General features: G+C 35.4%; 1 protein-coding gene across 2 annotated transcripts in view; it reads right to left on the reverse strand.

The window, feature by feature from the left end:
* The window catches only part of ARK2N (arkadia (RNF111) N-terminal like PKA signaling regulator 2N), an 80505-nt gene that overhangs the window by 15802 nt on the left and 42517 nt on the right, over positions 1 to 22186 (reverse strand). Inside the window, exon 3 of one of the 2 annotated variants that reach the window (XM_055324217.1) lies at positions 7299 to 7481. The exons of the other annotated variant lie outside the window; for it this stretch is intronic. Within the exon in view, the coding sequence (XP_055180192.1) occupies positions 7299 to 7481 (183 nt within the window). The remainder of the gene's footprint in view (positions 1 to 7298; positions 7482 to 22186) is intronic. 2 annotated transcript variants of the gene reach the window in all.

Here is a 22186-nt window from a genome sequence, read left to right on the forward strand (position 1 = left end):
CAATGCCCTACAGAGAGGTCCAATGAGAAAAAGGACTAGGTAGGGTCCACTAGAATCAGCAATAAGATGACCATACATACACCGTGTCTAGAAGAGCCTCAGAGGAGTGATAGGGCTAAAGCCAATGTAGCAAAGCAAACTGAAGAATAATGGAAAGGAATGAAGAACAGACACATTTTAAATAGTTTGGGGCTATGAAGAAAAATGCAACAGGATAGTACTGAGAAAGAAAAATGGATTTGAGGGAGAGGGATGTGTGTACATGAGGAATTTTAAAAGATGGGAGAAACCCAGCCATATTTGGAAAAAAGGCAGAGAACAAACAGGTGTGACAGCAGAAGGCTGAGGCAATGTTCATCTGTGAAGATTTCGGCAAGGCCACATGCAGAACACAGTTGTGGGTAAGGATTCAGAAAAGTGAAGTAGCCACTATGAAGACAGAACACTGCCTAAGGAAAGACAGGATCTGCTGGGCAGCCCTGTGAGGCTCAAGATTAGAAAGCTAACTCAACCCTTGATTCTGCCGCTATGTGATTTTCTCCAGCTATGCTAAACAGCATGATACAGACTGCAAGTTTGCATCCAGGGATCAGACTTTGCCAGCTGGGTACAGACTCTCCCTGAGTTGGGGATATGGGACAGGAGACCTGGGCCTAAATATGCTGGGGCCGGGAAGAAGTGAAGCTAGCAGTCGGCTGGCAAAGGACTGGCTGATGAGTCAGTAAGGCGGGAGAACAGTATACGGGAAGTAACAGCATCAGAGTATACAGGAGCCCCCGTGGAAAAGGAGAAAGCAAGAGGGAGAGGTAGGAGGAAAACCAGTGATTATATGAAGTAAACCACTGTAATTCCATCCTGTTGGCCATCCACAAGCACAAGCCTCTGGGACCCATCCATTGCTCTTCTGTATCATCCTCCACTCCACTGTTACTCTCCTTTGCTCCAGCCACCCACTATTTACCTTCCTACAACTTTTCCATTGCCCTCTGGAAGGTCAGATCCATGGAAGACTGCATGAACTTTTCACTTCCCTGTGTAAACCTGACTCTTCTGAAAATGCCAATGACCCTGTAGTCCTTGGAAGCTGCTCCTACACCTCAGTTTGGGGACTAGAATCACTTATACATATTGCCCTCCGTCCTCACGTACCAAAACCTTCCAGGGCACTTCCCTTTCGCTGCCAAATACTAACTATGGGATAGTTTCACCCCTCCATAAAACATTACTGGCACCTGGCTGTTTCTCTCTCTCTCTCCACTTTAAGTCCTGCTACAATGCTCACTTATTACTATATGAGTATTCATTATTTATGTGGACAACCACCCCCAAATTCTCCATGCCTACTCTCTAAGGAGCTGAGCCTCAAGAGGCACTTAAAACTCCCTGTGGTAGATTCATAACAAGAGGCTCAGCCCTTACCATTCTAAAAATAAACAAGATAACTGAATTAAACCAAACTGAAAAGGCAGATTTTAGGGATCATGGTTGCTATAACTATTTCTCCTTGATTACTCAAATCTTTTAAACAGTAATTAAAGAAACCAAGACGAGAATACAACAGAATTAGGGACACCTGGATGGCTCAGTGGTTGAACATCTGCCTTTGGCTCATCCCAGGGTCCTGGGATCGAGTCCCGCATCAGGGTCCCCAAGAGGAGTCTGCTTCTCCGTCTGCCTATGTCTCTGCCTCTCTGTCTCTCATGAATGGATAAATAAAATGATGATGATGATGAGGAGGAGGAGGAGGAGGACAACAATAGAATTAATATCTTAGCACTCTGTGCTAAGTTCTATCTCCATAATTCTAATTTTTTTAATTATTTTTTTTATTTGAGGGTAACCCACAGCTCTAATTCATAATTCCAACTAATGAAACATTATTGATGAGTGAGACAAACCCTCAGTCATCAGTATTTCTGAATAACCACTCTTCACTTCACTGATGAGGCCCCTCATCCTGACTTAGCCTCATTTCAAATGTGGAAATATCCTCACTTTGCCTCTCTTTTTTTAAAGAAAGGAGAAGAAAAAAAAAAAAAACAGGAAGAAATGAAAAATTACTATGTTTTTTGCTCAAAATTTTTAGTATCTTAAGAAAAACAAGGCAACTATAGTCAATATTTAAGATTCTTCTAAATTTATTCATCTACTATGGATCCAGAAACTAGTAATTTACATATTGCCTTCACATTATTACATCAATTCAAACCATTTTGGCAGTGTGATTTGGGCCATAAAACTCTATTTATAGAATTTGTGTGACATTCAAAAACTGAACACTTAAAATCAGGGTCTGCTCTTGTAGCCAGTATCTTTATTCTTTCATCTCTCAGTATAAAATAAAACAAGGGACACTGGGGTTAACTGATCCGGGCTAAAGACACATTTCCTGGTGAATGTTAACTCTAGACTAATGGTTGTGAGAGTTTTGCCACATTTCCTGTCAGAGCCATTAGATAAAATGTGCCACTGAGATAGCTGTGACCCCACCAAGTTTATGGGATGCCATGCGCTACAAGAGATGCCAAGGCTTTCTCCAAGAGACAGGAATATATCCCCTCTTCTATTTCAGAGCCAGAGCAATTAGTCCTTTTCTCTCAATGTCCCTCTTCAGTATGTCAAACATTCCTCTGGAAGCTCCTGTGCAGAGCTTCTTCACATTCTCTGGCCTTGGGGCCATCCTCCACTGTCATCCCTCCAACTGGTGACCTACAGAAATCCAATGACAGAGCAATGGCTAAAGCATACACAAAACTGAATCTCAAGATGCTCTGGGGTTCTCAAATACTGTCAAGTGGCAATCATTCTTCCTGTTCTAGGACAAGAATAAGCCTTGTAGAAAAAGTGTAAATACCACAATCACCTTATATTAAACTGAAAACAAATCAGAGGACTTAACTATTGGGACAGCTGGCTGTCTCTGTGTAGCTCTTGGCCTGTGTAGCTCTTTGGAAAGATAACTTCTTTCACCATGAGAAAATACTAAATTTTTGTCTTCCCACTACAGATCTTTTCAACACACAAGTCAGAAAGAAACAGCATAAAAAAGTAGTAACTAAATTATCATGGTAAGCATTTACTTTTTGTCTTCAAAAGAAATAAGTTAGCTATTTTTGAAATCATAGATCTACTGGGTAAGAACTAGTCCAAAGCCAATTTGCAGCACATTGAAGGAAATTATTACATATTGGATGACAGCAGCATATCAGGTATAAAAAATGTTAATATCTTGTCACTATTCATTTAGCTTAAAAACAAGTCAATTATTACCCTTGTATTTAGTTTTTTTCCAGTAAGAATAGGAAAAAATAACTTTAAAAAGTAGAGGAAGAATGGGGATCCCTGGGTGGCTCAGCAGTTTGACGCCTGCCTTTGGCCCAGGGCGTGATCCTGGAGCCCTGGGATCGAGTCCTGCGTCAGGCTCCCAGCATGGAGCCTGCTTCTCCTTCTGCCTGTGTCTCTGCCCCCTCTCTCTCTCTCTCTCTCTCTCTCTCTCTCTCTATCACAAATAAATAAAAATCTTAAAAATAAATAAAATAAAAAAACAGAGGAAGAAAAAGTCAGAAATCTAAAATCTTATAGTTCATAAGAACCAAGTAAAAACAAGCAAAACTTGATCAAATTTGATCTCCTTCACAAGACTGATACCATTGACTTCAAAGTGCTAAGAACAGAAACATGGCCATTCTGGTCTGATTGTAAAAATTAAGCCATTTTCCTAACTACTGGCACAGTTTCTTCAACACGTCCAACACAAGAGTTACCTGGGGGTGATTACTAAAATCGGATTTTCCAGACCCCATACCAGATTTACTGAATCTTCAGGAATTCAGGATTCTTAATTTTCATAAGCACCTGGGTAATTTTTATGCTCAGGCCAAGCACAGGAAATTCCTGTGGCCAGAGCAACTCATTCCAGGGCAGAACAATAAATCAGAAATTCACTGACTAGGTCCATTAATCACCTCCTTACTTAGCCTACTTTAGCATAAATATATTAACATAATGCCAGCCAGCATTCCTGAGGGCCTACTGTGTGCTGTATTTTGTACTAAGTACATTATAGACATTATTTTACCTAATGGAACCATAACCTTTCTGGATGGATACTAGTTTCATTCTAGTTTGTGGATAGGAAAAACTGAGGCTTTATGTAATTTATCTTGATTTCACAAAGTATGTAAGTGGCTACTCGTTCAAACTAGGATGATGCTGGCAGCAGGCTGCCACCTACTACCCCATTTAATTCCAGCATCAAGAAAGATGAAGTAGGAGCACCTGGGTGGCTCAGTCAGTTAAGCATCTGCCTTCTGCTCAGGTCATGATCCCAAGGGTCCTGGAATCGAGTGCTGGATCAGGCTCTCTGCTCAGAGCCTGCTTCTCCCTCTCGCTCTTCCACCACTCTGCCTACTTGTTCTGTCAAATAACATCTTTAACAAACAAAGAAAGAGAGACAAAGAAAGTAAACATAGGGCAAGAGTGGAAATGGAAAGCTTAGGTCTCCTGTTGAGCAGTGGTTTTCCAATTTTAATTCTTTTCCTTGGTTTAAACTAAAATTGAAGAGTAAAAACTTTTTTCCATACAGGAACATCATCTAATTGCTTGGAAAAAGAGGCAAGCTACTCTATTTCCAATGATTACTTTTAGCATCCTAAATGGAGTGGGGCTGCACATCTGGTTAACCCCTGAAGTTTTGTTCACGGTGACTGGGTTTTTTAGTTTTTTGGGAGGGAAAGTAGGATCATTTAACCATTAGAACACTTATCTTAAACCACAAGAACAACCACTTCATTGATACTAATAGTTCAAATCTCAAAACTATAAACTGGTAAGTAAGCATAAATTCTGTTAACATTTTGTGTGGCACTGTAAGTATATTCAAAATTTGCAAGATGGGTTTCCACTATGACAATTATATCAAGAGTACAGTGTATTAATTATTAAGTTTTACTACTCACGGACCTGCACTGTTAGATTTAGAACAAAAAGACTGAGTCAATATATGGCTTCATAAGAAAATGTGATGAGGATCTGTTGAACAGTGATGATATACAACAATCTACACACAATACACGGCCCAATACACAATATGTTCTCTACATATTATATCCTAGAGAAATTAATCACATACATGTACCAAGAGACATGTTATAAGAAATATTAATGGTAGGATCATTTGGAATAGCACCCTAAATGTCCAATAAAAAGAATGGGTAAGTTAACTGTGATATGTTCATACAGTGAACACTAAATAGCAGTGAAAAATGCTTATCAACAAAAATAAACACATGTTGAAAACAGCAAGTTACAAATTATTACCTTCAATGTAATACCATACACGTTTGTTTATAGATCCATAACAAATGCAGTAACAATATAAAGAAACAACACACAGGCAAATACCAAATACCAAATTCAGGACAGCTTTGGAATGGAGAGGGAAAAGGAAAGGGAACAGAGTTGAAGCCATGGAGGTTTCCCTCACATATTTTTGTAATGCTTCATTTTTTAATAATGGTGCTAGGTACCTGACTGATAAATCTTTAAAACTTTGTATGACTGAATTAAAAAAAAAAATCAAAATTAGATGTAAGTACACAAAGGCTAGCGATGTTTTAAACAATCAAGCTAACAATTACTTGAATCTTAAAATGTGATGTCAGCCCCACACTGGTGACTTTAAGACACACCTTTGCACTATCAGGTTGAATTGTCTGAATCTGCTAGGTTTGCTGTAGGTCAAAAAGTCAAATATTAGTAATTCCACATGGCTCAAACTAGTATTAAAATTCTCTCTACATCAAAGACAAAACAATAATCATTCATATTTTCCCCAAGACTTTACTATACAGCGATCTACATTTAACGGCAAGACTAAGATACAGGGAAATAAGAGTGAAGTAGAATGGATCACTGGTCAACAAATGAAAAAAGAAGATAAACTATCCAGTGTACAGAACAAAATTCACATAACTTAGAAATACATATTGCACAAAATGTGGTCAAACTACTCTCCTTTCATATATAATATTACTGCTTAATTTTTAAAAGTACTTATTATTAGTAAATCCTTAAAAGATCCTTGTTGGGCAAAGCAAGTATTTATATATATAAATATTGAAATCCAAAGGAGAAACACCTTGTCCAAGGTCAAAAAAGCAGTTAGCAGACAAAAGATATTTAAAACTTAATTCAGGTCGTACTCCAAAATTGGCTACAATAAATCAAGCAGAAACTCAACAAGTAAAAGATTTTTATTTTGTTCCAATCAAAGATTATGGAAGGAAGAATTAAGGACAATGATCTATGGAGTTCTGTCTCCTTTTTTATTTCCCAGCAATTTCAATATAAAAAGTTCTAAACCCACTATTATTTTTGTAAAACTCATTTGCCATAAACATAATATTTTAGGTACTGATTAAGTTTTAAGATTAGCTCATAGAAGCTAATGCTATGCATAATTTAACTAGAAACCATAATCCTCTGTAACAATAAAGTAGGAAAATATACACTAAAAGCAGTCTCTTAACCCCCTTCCTCTCTTCTCAAACTTAAGTAGTAGTGCTTTAAGAAAAAGATTTAAGTGAGAAAGAATGTTGAAAAAAGTGCTGAGGAACACAATTAAGGAGACTAGAAGGCAATGGGCAATGCTTTCAAAAGCAATGCAATGGTTTCTTTTAGTGAATAAATATCACTCTTCAGAATCATCACAGAGCCCAGATAAATTATGCAAGACAGGGAAAGATTTTTCTGAGATACCAGAAGCAGAAACTGAAAGGAAAGCATTGGAAAAGACAACATGAGAACCACCCTAGAAGAACTGACAGGGACCTGGCACACCTAAAAGCAGAAGAAACAGTGAAGCACCCGCCCCCCAACTGGAACAGTCCCTGGGGACAGGTTTAGTCAGCTCCCTCCCCAAACTGCAAGGTAAGGTCACAGTACTGATTAAGTGAGGGAAACATCTGAAGAACAGGGGGTGGGGAGGGGTATTAAGGCCATGTGGGTGGGTTTTAGTGTATATTAAGTATTTTTAACCCAAGAAATAGGTCTATTGGAATCTACCTATGCCTACAATTATTTCTCATTTTTGCTTCCTTCAAATGAGGAAAGATGAATGACATACTACCCCCATCTCCTTTTCAGTTATAAATGGCACCCTGGATAGTCACAATCATCTAATGCCAGATGTCTCTTAGTTGGCCTGCCTTTATCGGCAGGGTTCACTACAAGGAAAACAGCTGCCAGGACACATGCACAGTACACCATTAGAGAAGGGGGAGGGGAGGGAGACCAACCTGCCTCCGCATTCAGCTCCTCTAGAAGCCCGCTGGTCCTCCAGGTAGCTCCTGTGTCCTGGCCTCCTACAGAATTACTGTGCTCTTGAACTACTGCAGCCGCCAATAAATTGTCCACATTTACCACTTCTGGGTCAGAGCTGGTGTCAGACATATCATAATGAGCTACAACTGGAGGTCCATCTAGGGAGGAAAGAAAATGTATACTTGTATCTAACTTCTGGGGTGAAAAATACTTCTGCAACTAAAAGCCCTCTAAATGCCAGTTGCCTTTATCTTATTATTCTATCTGGTCAGAAAAGCTACACTTTATACAGCTGTATTTTGTACATGATGTGAAAGTGGAAAAAACCCAAGCTTATCAAGATGAGGGACACATTTGAAAAGGAGAAAAGGAGATAATGAAGAACAGAAGACAAGACTATACTGAACAAAGTTACATTGAATTCTTGTCATACTTCTAAAGAGCAAAAGACGACTCCACAGAGAAAACTGATTTTTTAAAGGAAAAAAACTGATGCAAACTATTAAAACTCAATTTATAGTTTTTAAGAGAATCAATCTAGTTCTTTTTCTTAGTAGCTAATGCTTAAAGGTCACTACTAGATTCAGAGAAGAAAAATGCATATTTTCCTATTTTAAAGAAATAAGGCTAACACTAAGAGCTCTACTTAACTATGTCCAGTAAAGCCCCTTACAAATATCAGGGATGTTATGCATTTTACAACATTCTACAAAAAGACAATACTCACAAAATCCACCTTCAGGATTTTGCTTTAGATGTCTTGTTAGGGATATTTAAATTTTATTTTCCCTGAGAAAGACCACCAGCTCACTCTCTAAGGCAACAATATGCAACCTTATGGGTTATTTTAGAGGAAGATATTAAAGTTCTTACTGGAAAATAAGAGATCCCTTCTACCTCCAAATCACCCTAACTAGCTGAAAAAGGCAGCAGAGTTCCAGAGTAATTAAACTGCAGTGATTCATGCTAAAATAACTCAATATTCATGCTTGTAGAACAGATACATGCTTTAAAATGCTAATGCTACCCTTTCTAATGCAACAGCAAAAAGCAAAAATACAGTTTTCATTCAATTATCAAAAACATCCCTTACAACTATCTCCATTTTAGAACAAAGCAGAAATAAAGGAATGCAGTTTCTCTAACAGCTATTTATGAAGTGCAGGCAAATTATGTATTTCCATAAAGATTTATGATCAAGATTGTTTAACATTAAACACACCTATTTTATGAAACTCTTGACTATGAATACATATGCCAATGAATCATTAAAATAGAACACAATGAAGATTAGTTTTAATACAAAAATCCATTGTGTAAATTGTCAGTGAACAAAAGATGGAACACATTTGGCGTATTTATCCCTTAAAGCAAAGTTCTCAAACCAGGGGTTTATGTAGCAACATTTTAAAAATAAAAATGACCAAATAAAAGAAAATGAGTTGTTAAGAGCCACAGTATAAAGAACAGACATGTCACAATATGAAATTCTGACGATCATGACAATTTCAGTTGACTACTTAAAAATAATTTCCAGTTCTCCCAAAAGGGCAAATCAAGTTCATAAAATTCAATAGTGTGGCCTCAATATCAGTTGGTAATGGATATCAGCTCAAATAGCAAACCATTCATGTTTGATATTTTTCTTTTCTAAATAAGAAAAGAAAGCTGTATCATTTATGGAGTTCTCGTCAGAGTTCAAAATGATTATTATGGGATCAAGATACTGTGTGATGTTGAAATACTCGGGTGCAGAAGATATGAGGGTCAAGTACAATATTGACTATTTGACCAAATGTTCTATTTTTAAAAGGGCTTTAGTTAGGTGTTTTTACCAAAATATTAATGATTTATCTTAAAATTTATACCACTGGTACCGTTCACAACCTCTTGCTCTCAAACACCCTCCTTCCCCCCACTGACAACCACCAAATTGAGGCATCAGGTCAACAGTCAAGTCAAAATTGTACCACTCCTACATGTAGAATCATGCAAAGAATAGAGTTGTATATGTACATGCAGAGTTAACATCACCTACCCATGGCAATAACTTGTCTGAAAGTCTTCATCAGTAGGAAATACAAGCATAAACTTGTTATCTGGCTTCATTCTTGTATCTTCCATATTTCCAAACAGCAAACCTTATAGCTTAGCTTAAATTCAGTATTCATCATAAACAAAGACAACTGTAATATTTTCATATTTTAATTACACTTAAAAGTTAAAATAAATTATCAGTGTCATTTCTCATTTCCAGTATATCCAAAATGATGACAAGTCAATACTATACAAATTTTAATAAAGGAATGGTTGCCTTTTTATCTTTTTTCTAAGAAGAAACCACAATTAAGAATCTTGTGGTCCAAGTCATCTTGCACTCATCATTAGCAAACCAAGATTAAATAAGGTATGTTTCAAGCAGTTAGCATCAAGGATTGGACTTTAAACCACTAGGTATAAGCTGATGGTAATAATTTGTGATATTCTTTTAAAAGTGATTCTTGCTGCACAGCAGAATTAAGAGACGAGTAAGATCCTGCAGTAATCTTATCTGCCTTTTAAAAGAAAGGGAGAAAAAAGCCACTTAGGAGGAGCTAGGAAAACTCAGCACATTAATAACAGAAGCAACGACTATGCTTCCAATCTGACTCGAACAATTCTTTACAGAATGGAATAAAGACGGAGATACCATCCATCCTCCTTCCCACTTGATTATTCCTCTATGCTGTTAAAACAAATACACTGCTACTAAGATTATTTTGACTTTCAAAAACATTAAAATAGCCCCTTCAAGTAGTTACACATAGAAACATTTCCAATTTAAAATTTAATCATTAATGTAAGCACATTCCATGTTACAGCATTTAAGGATTTCCATGTTACACCATTTAAGGATTAGCCAAACTGCCCTCTCCCATCTGCTAACCTTGAAGTCTGTCAAAGTCTTAAAACACAAATTTAAAATAATGAATTTACTAGCTTTTCTATAATCATTAAAAATACATCTCAAAAAGGTAACTTTAACATAATTAGTTAATAACTATTCGATCTGTGGTTAATCAAAGTGCTGTTTCTCCTCCTGACTGAAATATTTTGAACTTTTTGCTGTTCGTTAGAATTATAAGGCACGAAAAAATAAAAGTCAAGCAACCCATGGACTTTTTAGGAACATCAATTTGCCCATTTTATGCTAGAAATAGGTTTGTACCCTCTTACTGACTTCCTAGCCTATAAACAGATTCTAATTTTTCAAATAAAATGTGTGTCTGTGTCATCACACATTCCTGATACAGTGAAGTTTACACTTTCTATGGACCTTAAACATTATGTACTGTTGTCATCAAGTGATTAATTTCATGAATTACTTTTTTCAAATATGTTCTCTTAAATCTCACTGAAAAAATGTTAAATTAAAAAAAAAAGAGGCCAAACAAAACATCCACTACGTTTATTCCTGACAAACCCCTTTTCAAATTTGACAACCAAAAGCAGAGAACTTTAAAATTACATAAGGTAGTAAATAATTTGCAATACTTGTTTTACAGATGAGAGATTTAAGTCCCACTTAGGTGGAACCAAAATCAATTATATTACAGGTGTTCAGTGTTGAGGGACTCAGGAATATACAAGAGACAGCAGCACAGGAAACACATACAGATCTTTGGCAGCAAACAAAGAGGTTAAGTCCTGCCAACTACTTAGCTGTAGGACTGTTTCTTCAGAGGGTTACAGCAAGAGTTAAAGATGACATAACAACATAATACTGGTCTATTGCCCCATTCTTCCATCATACTTAGCATCTGCCCTACTTTATTGTTTCTCTTTATGTGCAAATTCTGCTCTACAGAGCCTGCATGCAAGAAGTTGGGACTCCTGAGTGGCCCAGTGGTTGAGCATCTGCCTTCAGCTCAGGATGTGATCCCAAAGTCCTGGATCCAGTCTCGCATCGGGCTCCCCACAGGAAGCCGGCTTCTCCCTCAGTCTATGTCTTTGACTCCCTCTGGGTGTCTCTCATGAATAATAAAATCTTAGGGGGAAAAAAAAGCTTTGAGAAAACATCACTGCCTGCATTGGTGCCTCATATTTGATTGCTGAGATCACCGCAGATGGGGTTTTTGTACTTTTTGTCTAACGTGTCACGTCAGAGCAGCCCAGGTGGCTCAGCGGTTTAGCACCACCTTCAGCCCAGGGCCTGATCCTGGAGACCCAGGATCGGGTCCCACGTTCAGGCTCCCTGCTTCTCTCTCTGCCTGTGTCTCTGCCTCTCTCTGTGTGTCTCTCATGAATAAATGAATAAAATCTTTTAAAAAATTAAAAAATAAAGTGTCATGTCAGCTTGGGTGCATTCATATAAAAATGTTTCAAACCCAAATAGAGATCATTTCTGGACTATTTCATATTTTGCATCACCCTTGCCTACAGACCCCTCACACTAACACAAGTGTTGTCAGTCTTCCAGGATGAGGGTATTCCTTTTGTATGCCAGACATCCTAGAAATGCCACTTCTCCTTCTCTTTTGACTAAGTATTAGACCCAAGGAAAGGTGGAGCAATGGTCCAACAGATGCTTTGCCCCTTCAACTCCCATTTCTATGACTATAGTAATATACAATAAAGCCCAGAGAAAATTCCTTCTGTCACCCCTACTATATAAACTCCTAAAACCCCTCACGAGGAGAGGAAAACTCTATTTTGTTAGTCCCAAATTCCATTCAAACTCTACTGCCAGTCATTAAAGGGCCTAGGCCCAATGCCATTATCTACAACATCAAGACAATGGTGGAAATCACACTTGGCCTCAATCCAGATAGTCATATTCAAAACAGTTACACCTGAAAGGGTTCTTAGAAATTACCTACTCAAGTGATCTAAAAAGGGAGAGTGTGTGAGTGTGTGTGTGTGTGTGTGTGTGTGTGTGTGTGTGTTTGTGTGTGGTGGCCAGATGAGGGAATGAGGTGTGGGGGAATAAGATGTGGGTATGAGGAATTGAGGGAAAGGGTAAACCTCAAGAAGGAAACTTGCATATTAGTAGCATCTACTCAAGAAAAAAAGACTTCTTCATTACAGACCAAAATAATTAACAAAGTGGAAATGTACACTTGCAATTGAGAATACTTGAGAATATTTATATTTTTATTACTATCAAAGGGTGTGTGCATACACACACACACAGAATATGAAGAAACAGAAAGCAGTCATTTTCAAAGCAGCTTTTGAAAAGACGAATAATTATATCTACCCAAAAAAAACAAAAATCTATATAGAAAAGTGCCATCTCTAGAAAAGAAGCTTTAAATACCAAAAACTGTGTGTATATATTTTCTGCAGAGTAATACCAAAAGCTATTTTGGTGAAAAGAAAAATGTCTGAGAAAACAAGGCTAAAGAGAAATAAAATGCACAATATACACTGAAACTTTATATTTTAGCATTGTCGTTTTCATTCTTTAATTAAATTTTTACTTATTTTTAAAGTAATTTCTACACTCAATGCGGAGTTCGAACTTGCAACCCCAAGATCAAGAGTCGCATGCTCCAACAATTGGAGCCAGCACCTGGCTTAATACCAGGCACCTGGTATTAAAGGATTTTCAAAAGAAAACTAAAGCAGTATCTATTTTGTACTTCTTCCATTATACTCATCTCAATTATTAAAATTCTTGAGATTATAAAGTTTGCAAAGTGTGAATTAAGCCCTAAGGGTTATATCTGTCCTTATATCAAATGGTAAATGACAGGTTGTTTTGTCCAGCCAGAAAAGTTACCTGCGATACTGATGAGTTAATTTTGAAAGGACCAAAGAGATAAAAGCAAATACTCAAGATTATCAGAGTAGTTAGAAAATTGATCTCAAGAAAGAAAATTTAACATTTCACCACTAACTACAAAGTTAGGAAAATTAGGAGGTTATTAAGTAACTTGGGTAATATATCTGGATATTCAAAAAAACCCTAAAAATACAGAAAACAGGGCACCTGAAGAGGTCACCATCTTTCAACTTATCTTCCTATTTCAGAAACAAACTCATAATCTTCTGCTTTAGGATTCAGATCTATAGAGAAAATTAAAATATCTGCACTCTATTCACAAAGAACACATAAATTAGATCGGATTTTAGCCACATCTCCAGGTCTTTGATCCCTACTAAAGACACACCTACATTCCAGCATTCTGATTACTCCTCGAAGTAGTCTAAATTCTATTTTCCCAATATTCATCAATTTTTAAGAGGATAACTTAGTAGGATATACATATAGGAAAAGAATCTCAATACCTTTTGTATTAACATTGGTATTTATTTCCTTTCTCAATATACTAACTACAAAAAAACCTGAAAATTATCTCAAAACATCATGTAAAATCTATTATTGATTATTCTCACTACAAACTAATACCATCATTTCATTATGGAAAAGCAAGCTTCCTGACTCCCAAATAACTAATATGAATTAACTGGTAGAGAATTACTAATAATAACCAATGCTGTCCTTAACAGAGTAACAAGAAACATTTCTTTTTTAAAACTTTTATTCATCTAGATTAGTTATTACACTTCAAATGCAGTTATTAGGTAAAAGATATAAAGAAAATGCAATAAAATAAAAATCAGTTTTTTTATAACATTCTCCCCAAATCTTAAAGTTGTAAGATTTCATTACCAAGAATATACTTCTTCATAGATTATTATTCCTTCATTGTTTAGGATGTCTTATATTTTATGCTGTGGTAAATATAAGGTAGGAAAATCTACTCAATGCTAGTAAACTAAGAGTTTTCAATCCCCACCAACTTTCCTAAAATTCAGAGAAATTAAAAACAGAAATCAAGAAAAAAATGAGAAGTGTAGAAACTTGGAAGTTATTCATGTTGTATACAATTCATTCTAGACAAGAATACAAATTTCTTATCCGTACAATGATTATGGACACATATCATTTTTAGAAAGGATTGAGAAGAATTTTTCTTCGAGAACAAGTTTTACTGAACATTAAAAAAACTTTGTTTTATAAATTTGCTGAAATTGTTTCGATACTGTATTTTCTAACAAGTAACATTCCACAAAATCTTTTTCATTGTCACCATACTGTATTATTTAAATAATTCAAACAGGAGAAAGGGAAATCAATATAAGCTAAACAAAACGTAACAGGTACAGTTAGTTTAAAAGGTCACTTCCATAAGACAGCTTGTCTACAACCTGTTATTATAAACAAGTGACAGCAAGGAACCTGTTCGCCATCTTTCCTATGACTTTCATGTAGCTGTGCCATTAGGCAAATTCAGCTGTATATTAAAAATGAAACTTATCAGTAATATCAACTTGAGTTTTGTTCAACAAAAGGATTCACAATAGCATTTCTTTCATTAACAGATTTTAATACATTTAAAATTATTTCATTTCTACTATTCTGCCTTGAATAAAAATTTTAAGTAATAAATCTTAGGTAAATTGAGATATACCTGGACCCAAAGACCTGGATCTCGCTGTTAAATCTATATAGTGGAGAATGACAAAGCAATGAAGCAAAATTATTTACTCAGTCTGCTAGTGGAATAAACGAGATCAAAAACCTTTGACAATTAAAAGAAAATCCACAAAGTCATGTTTTTCTTCAATTTAATCACCCTAACTAGGCTTACATGTGGGAAACTTTTTCTTACATACATATAGGAAGCAATGAATGGATACTGATGTGAATCCATTAAAATTCCTGTAAGACTACTACATAGTCATCTGTCTCCAACAACTCTCAAGTAGAACATTAATAAAAATAGTCAATTCAGAATTCTGAAGGTGGGCATATGTGTACACACACACATGCAAACACACACATCCTTAGGATGGGGCTCATTCCTCTTATTTGGTAACAAGAAAACAGGCTTTTTCTCTTGGAGCCCCAAAATGACAGAATCCTTTGTTCTAAGTTAAAAAAAAAACAAAACTTCAAACAAAACAGTAAATCTTACGATTTTAATTTCGCTGTGTTGTGTTCTAAATTAAAATTTTATTTGGGCTTTTATTACACTCGTTTTTAATACTGTGCACAAAATACACGTCAATACAATTGAGAGAGTTATTACCTAACAACTAGTTCAAATAACCAGATAATTCTAATCAGCTGGTTAAATGCTTTTAAAATGATTAAAAATCTAATGTGTTAGAACACTGAATTAGTACAAACTAGGCAGAAAGTAGTCTGTAAACATTATCAGAAAACACATTTACCTTCAGTGAGGGGATAATGCCTCCCTTTAAGGATCATCACCTAAGTCCATATGTACATATTAGAGAAATGACATGTTCAGATATGGGACTTTATTCTTAAATAAAAAGCATTTCAACCACATCTAGATTAATGTTTTAAGTTGAAAGAAGTTTCTTCCCAGCCTTAGCCCTTTATATACTACAAAAAGGTCCATACAGGATACATTCTTACTCTTTGTAAAATTCTAGGAAAATTAAGGGAATTCAAGAGAAATTAGGGAAGACCACTAGGCACTTCTAAACCAAAACCTACATTAAAATGCCACCACATGATCTAAAAGTCATTCCCATTTCTTAGCTGTAGTCTTTATGAGTACAACAGTCCCCCTTTAACTGTGGTTTCACTTCCTTGGGCTCAGTTACCATCAGTCCACAGTGGTCAGGAAGCAGATGGTCCTCCTTCTGACAAATGGTCAACAGCAGCCTAACAGTACGTCACAGAACTTGGGTCATTCACCTCACTTCCTCTAATCACGTACCCATTTTATCACCTCACACCATCACAAGAAGGGCAAGTACAGTATAATATTTTGAGACTACATTCACATAACTGATTTTAAATTATTGTAATATATTGTTCTATTTTATTATTGCTATTAATCTCTTACTGTGCCTAATTTACAAATTAAGCTTTATCACAGGCATGTTTGTAGAGGATAAACCAATATATGTTGGGTTTGATACTATCCATGGTTTCAGGCATCCATTGGGGTCTTGGAACATAACCCCCATGGAGGAGAGGGTATATTCTTAGGGATACAAACTTTGCCTCACTAAAGGAGAATTCAATAATCCACAACAGCAGTCATGTAAAATAAGTATTAAAATTACTTCAATACTTGATACTTCTTTAAATATATATAATATAAAAACAAACTTTTTTGAGAGACGAATTTTTAAATTGTGCAATCTGGGCAAAATGTAATCATTTTAAAGCACAACTCATATGAAAACTTACTGTTTTTCAAAATAATATTCCCTAAGACAACAACACATTTTCAAGGCACTGTGAGAAAATAAAAATCAGGATAAAATTTGCATGTATGTTTCTACTACAAAATTATTCTTTAATTATTATTAAACAGACTGAACCACAAAGTGCCAAATTTTACTTTAGAATAAATTTTACTATTTTGGAATATATTCTATGAATGAAATCAATATATTTTAGTGTTCCTTTTCTTTCTACCAAAACCTCTTTTCACCTGTTTACCCAAAATTATGAGAAAGGCTTCTCAAAATTATTAATGTTTAACATCTCCCAAATATCTTAAATGTTATTCCTACCCAGAATATCAATTATTAAAATTTTCTATTTTAAAAATTAAAAACATCAGTACATGCTTAATATATCAAATATTAAATCATGAAACAAAAAAAAACCTGCCAAGAGCTTAAAGCAGTTTATACATGCATATAAAAGTATTCATGTTAACATGCAGAACTTTTTTAATTTACTTTTTAAAGTAGGCTCCACGCCCAATGTTGGGTTTGAACTCACAACTCTGAGATGAAGAGCTGCATGTTCTACCAAGAGAGCCCACCAAATGCGCCCCTTACATTTTTTTATGTCTAAAAGTCCATGTCTAGTAAAATCTGTGATCCCAGTAAGAAACTGAAGACAGAACAAACTTCCCCGAAAATATCTCAAATTCAAGATTACAGATTAGTTAAAATCTAGTGAGTCATCTCAAACCAGTACATTCTTCCTGTTGATATAAAACTTAATCTAATAAAAGAAAAATACAACCTGAAGTCATTTACAAATGTTGCACTATCATTTCAGAGAAAAATCAGTTATAATAAATTTCTATATACTTTATGGTGAAAATTCATACTAATATTATGTAAGAGCTTAGCTGATGTTAAGAAATTTATTGCAAATTGCACTAGTGTTCAAACCTTACCCCCTACTTGTCAAATATCAAGTTCAGGAAATCTGACAGTCATTACACAATAAAGAGACTTCTAGTCTTTTTCATTAATTCCTACATACATTCTTCAAAGAGAACTGAGCACATTAATAAAAGCCTCCCCCAAAGTTAACTCCCAATTCTCATCCATCAGTTTTGAAAATATATATATATATATGTATATCACAGTTTATTTTTCAAATAATAAAAACTAGAAAAGAAAAAAATTGGCTTGGTCTATTACAATTAATTTAGAAGTTGCAAATATTTGGAAAAAGAAATAAATAGAAAATGTACTAACAATTTTCTGATAAATTATTAAAGTTCATTGTTAAATAAACTACCTTCCTTTCCCCTTCCTCTTAGAATTAGTTTTCCCAAAATTGCAACTTCATTAAATATTAATAAACCTTTTCCATATTTGAGAAGTTATTAAGTTATAAATTTGAAGGGAAAGACTAATAAATTTTTATTATAAGTAAATCCACTATAGCAAAATCTTAAACAAAAACAGTGTTAGCAAAGTTGTATATTCCTACTAAAATATTTCATCCAAATTTAGTGGTTTCTTACAATAGTCTAAGCAACCCAGAAAAGATAAAATACCAATATTTCCCAATCCCAGGCCACACACAAGAACAGCTATCATGTTGCAAGACTTTCAATCCTGTGATATTTTCTCCCCTTTGACACACTCTATAGGCTCTTTAACATGCCAAAGGGTGGTTTATTTTCTGCCAGAGGATTCAAAACAAAATTAAATTGGTAGTACATTAGCTAATACACTTAGTCACTAGTAACTTAAAAACCCATTCAATACACATCCTTAACAGAGTGACCATTTCAACTGTTTCCTCTAGAAGCACCCTTTACATCAGGATACCAGACAATTTCACTGATGTATGCCAGGTTACTGCCTCAGGCACTGAGTTTTACATTAATGCTCAAGATAAAAGTTCATCTATGTAGCAGTGAAAAATTCTCATGCATGTAGTCAAACTCCATTCTATTCTGCTTTCTCCACAATATCTTGCATAGTAGGTAGATTATACATTTCATTTCCTCAGGTTAATTCATTCTTCCTGCATACAAATATTATTGAAAGTTACAATTCATTAAAGACTAGCAACAAATGCGTTCATTACATGACATATGGAAAAATGATATAAAAATGTTCCTGCAGTACATTCATCACTTATGGCCTTCAGAGTGGGATTAATTACACGATTCCTCCTTCTCAGAGAGAGTCGAGTATAGAAAATAAACACTAGAGATCAAGAAATTAAGTACCTATTTGAATTTACTAATATTCCCTATATCTTATATTGTTGGCATGAAAAAAACCTAAAAATGAGGATCACTCCTATCATCTAAGTATGGTTCTATGTTCCAACCACATGTAATGAAATACAAGCTAAAATTTATCCAACTGTTTTGAATATCTAATTTTTTAAAAAGAAACTGTTTACTATTTTAATTTTTAAAACACTATCAAAAGAAACTTACAAAAGGCAAAACTATTCTTTCTTTATACGGTCCAAACACCAGAGAGTTAACACAATTGATTTTGTGACAATTTTAAAGGTTGTTCTGTAATATTGCTATTTTTGGCAAAGTTAAATGGAAAACTGTTTTAAGTCTTTGGGAATTCTGTACTGTCAACATTTCGACAAGTCGCTCAAGAACCAAAGGGCTGCTGTGATAGTTCTTGGAAATCAGGCATCTGCATGTAAGCAAGCACCTGACTGGGTGAGAGGGGAAATTCTTTGGCCAACTAGTTGCATTTTAAGTTCCCCGGGTTCCACAGCTGCTTGTTCTCTTCTCCAGCATCAAGGTGAGTTAGCTTTTCCATCCACACGTGAAACTTCTTTTCTGTCTGCCTCTGTATCTCGGAAAAACAGCTCATGGCCTCTTCTAGGACACTGCCTATGCAGTTCCTATCATACACAGTAACCCTGTCAAGTAATCTTGGAATTTCCCTGGGCGCTCCTTCAAATCCCCCAGCATAATTGAAGTTAGCTTTAAAGACACTGAGGCTATTTGATAAAACATTAATTCAGAAAATTGTATTTTTTATTAAGACATGCTTATTCAGGAAAATGGCTTAAGCATTACTGAAATGAGCCATATAAAGCCTGGATAAGCAGCACTTAAGTTAACTGAACAAAAGTAAAGTAATTCCAAGAAAAATTAAATAACATAACACTACCATTTTTCACAGCTTCAATATTATTTGCCTGGCAACTAGTATTGTTACTATACAACTAATTATTAATCTGTAAGAGTGGTTTTCAACCTTTGCTGAACATAAAAACCTGGAGTGGTTTAACAAATATCAAAACCGGGGGCTCCCAGGCATTGAAGGTTTGTTTTATTGTTTTAAGCTCCCCAGGTGATTTTACTTGGTTGAGAACCATTGTATCCCTGAATATTTTCACTGCTTTGACTTTAAAATTCTAAAAACTGTTTTCACAGCTGACCCATAATAAATCAGTATACAATTAACTCTCAACTGACTGATTTTTATCAAATGCTCTTATATTAAGTTAAAAAATATTCCTTATGGGAAACCGCATAAAGGATATACACAATCCATGTATACAAGCTCTGGGTCAGCTTTCTACAAACCCTGGTCTTTGCAACTGCTAAAAGGTAAAATGATTTAAAAAAAAAAAAAAGTTTGTGATTAGGTTTAGGATATACTACAAATTATATCCTCCTGCTCTGCAGAGCACATAAATGCCTGAGATGTCCTGCAGTAAAACAAAACAAAACAACCCTGTTTTCACATGGTCCAGCACTTCCCAAACATGTGAACAATGTATAGCTATTAATATCCTGTAGGAAGTCATCTCATGGGATTTAGGATATGGTCCTCCACACACACTGTTTTATCCTTGAACTAGACAGGATTATTTTTGGTTTGGATTGAATCCCACCATATAGTTTAGGTCTCCAATAAAACTATGCTGACCTCTTTTCCTTAGGATGCTATTAAAAATGTTACTTCTTCAGACCACTCTTGACCACAATACTATCTGAAATAGCTTTTCTACTCCATTCCTAGTCAATTTTTCTCTTATATCCTGCCTTATTGTTATCCATAGTGTGTATTTCTAATAGCATATGACAAATTCATTTATAATCTGTCTCCTCAAAAAAAGATTAAGTTCCATGACAGCAGAGACTTTTCATTCACTGCTGCATTCAGTCACACACTACATAGTAGGTGCTTAAATATTTGCTGAATAGATGAATGATGGAAATCATTTAATCTTGGCCTTAACCCATCTACCTATATCAAGAAGTCTTATAAAGAGCTCTATTGTATTTATTCCAGGGTATTTATGAAAATATGGTTCACTGTATCTCATAGTGGCTTTTTATAAAGATGCGAAAGAAAAATTTCCCAGGTCTCAGTATTAAGAAAAGCAGTGTTTTTCCTAGATAACGGGAACTATTTCATCAGTCATGCCACCTCTTTTCAATGCCTAAACAGCTATGGGACAAATTTTTGGCCCAATTCTACTTAGAAAATAAAAACTTCACAGAGTTTATTATCCTCTAAGTTCATATTATTCCTTTTCCCGACTACTCCATCCCTTGTCCTCACACTTAAAAAAAACTCTTGTTCATACAAAAATTTTCTCAAGAACATGCCTTCCCCCAAAATTTGTATTTCACTTATGGAAACACTAAATGAAATTTAAAGAATATTAAACTTTCTTTAAGCAGTTTATCCCCATTATAAGTGCTGGGTAAACATAAGCGTAGAGGACAAGAAATTAGGATGCCTACTTTGATCTGTTTCAGATTCTGGTGCTGCCTTATTTTTCAACAAACACTGAAAAATGGCTGAATTGAGATAATGATGTAAGAATACTTATGCTAGGGATACTGAGGTAAGTTGCAGCCTCACAGAGATGACTATCAGAAATAAACACTGATAATAAGCAAGACATTCTAAAATATTAAAAACGAGGACTAATTATACATTTGTCAAGACTCACAGAACATGTAACACCAAGGGTGAACCCTAATGGGGATCCCTGAGTGGCTCAGCGGTCTGGCGCCTGCCTTTGGCCCAGGGCACAATCCTGGAGTCCCAGGATTGAGTCCTGTGTCGGGCTACCAGCATGGAGCCTGCTTATCCCTCTGCCTGTGTCTCTGTCTATCATAAATAAATTTTAAAAAATCTTAAGGAGTGAACCCTGGTGTAACTACGGATTTTGAATAATATCATCAATGTAGATTCATCATTTTCTCTGGTTGGAGCTGCTGATAGTGGGGGGAGTCTGTACATATGTGGGACCAGAGAATTTATGGGAAGTCTCTGTTACCTTCTGCTCAATTTTGCTGTAAACCTAAAACTGCTCTAAAAAATAGTCTATTAAAAAAAAAAGCGGGAATATTCTCAGCTTAAAAACACGTATGTCCTTTAATTAAAACTAAAATATATCCCACTTTGAGAAAAAGACTTACTGAAAGCAAAGCTTACACTTTTGCATATACAAAGTTAAAATAGGCACTCAACTTTAGGAAGTTAGGAAAAGCAGGCCAAAAATAATACCTTAGTGCCTTAATATAAGAGATTGCCAAAAGACATCCACCAGTAAGATTTCAAAGCTTCCAAATTTAAGTAACATTATCCAGACATTGCACCATAGAGAAAACCACACATTTAA

This window comes from Nyctereutes procyonoides, unplaced genomic scaffold (assembly GCF_905146905.1).
Source record: "Nyctereutes procyonoides isolate TBG_1078 unplaced genomic scaffold, NYPRO_anot_genome, whole genome shotgun sequence".
Taxonomy (NCBI): domain Eukaryota; kingdom Metazoa; phylum Chordata; class Mammalia; order Carnivora; family Canidae; genus Nyctereutes; species Nyctereutes procyonoides.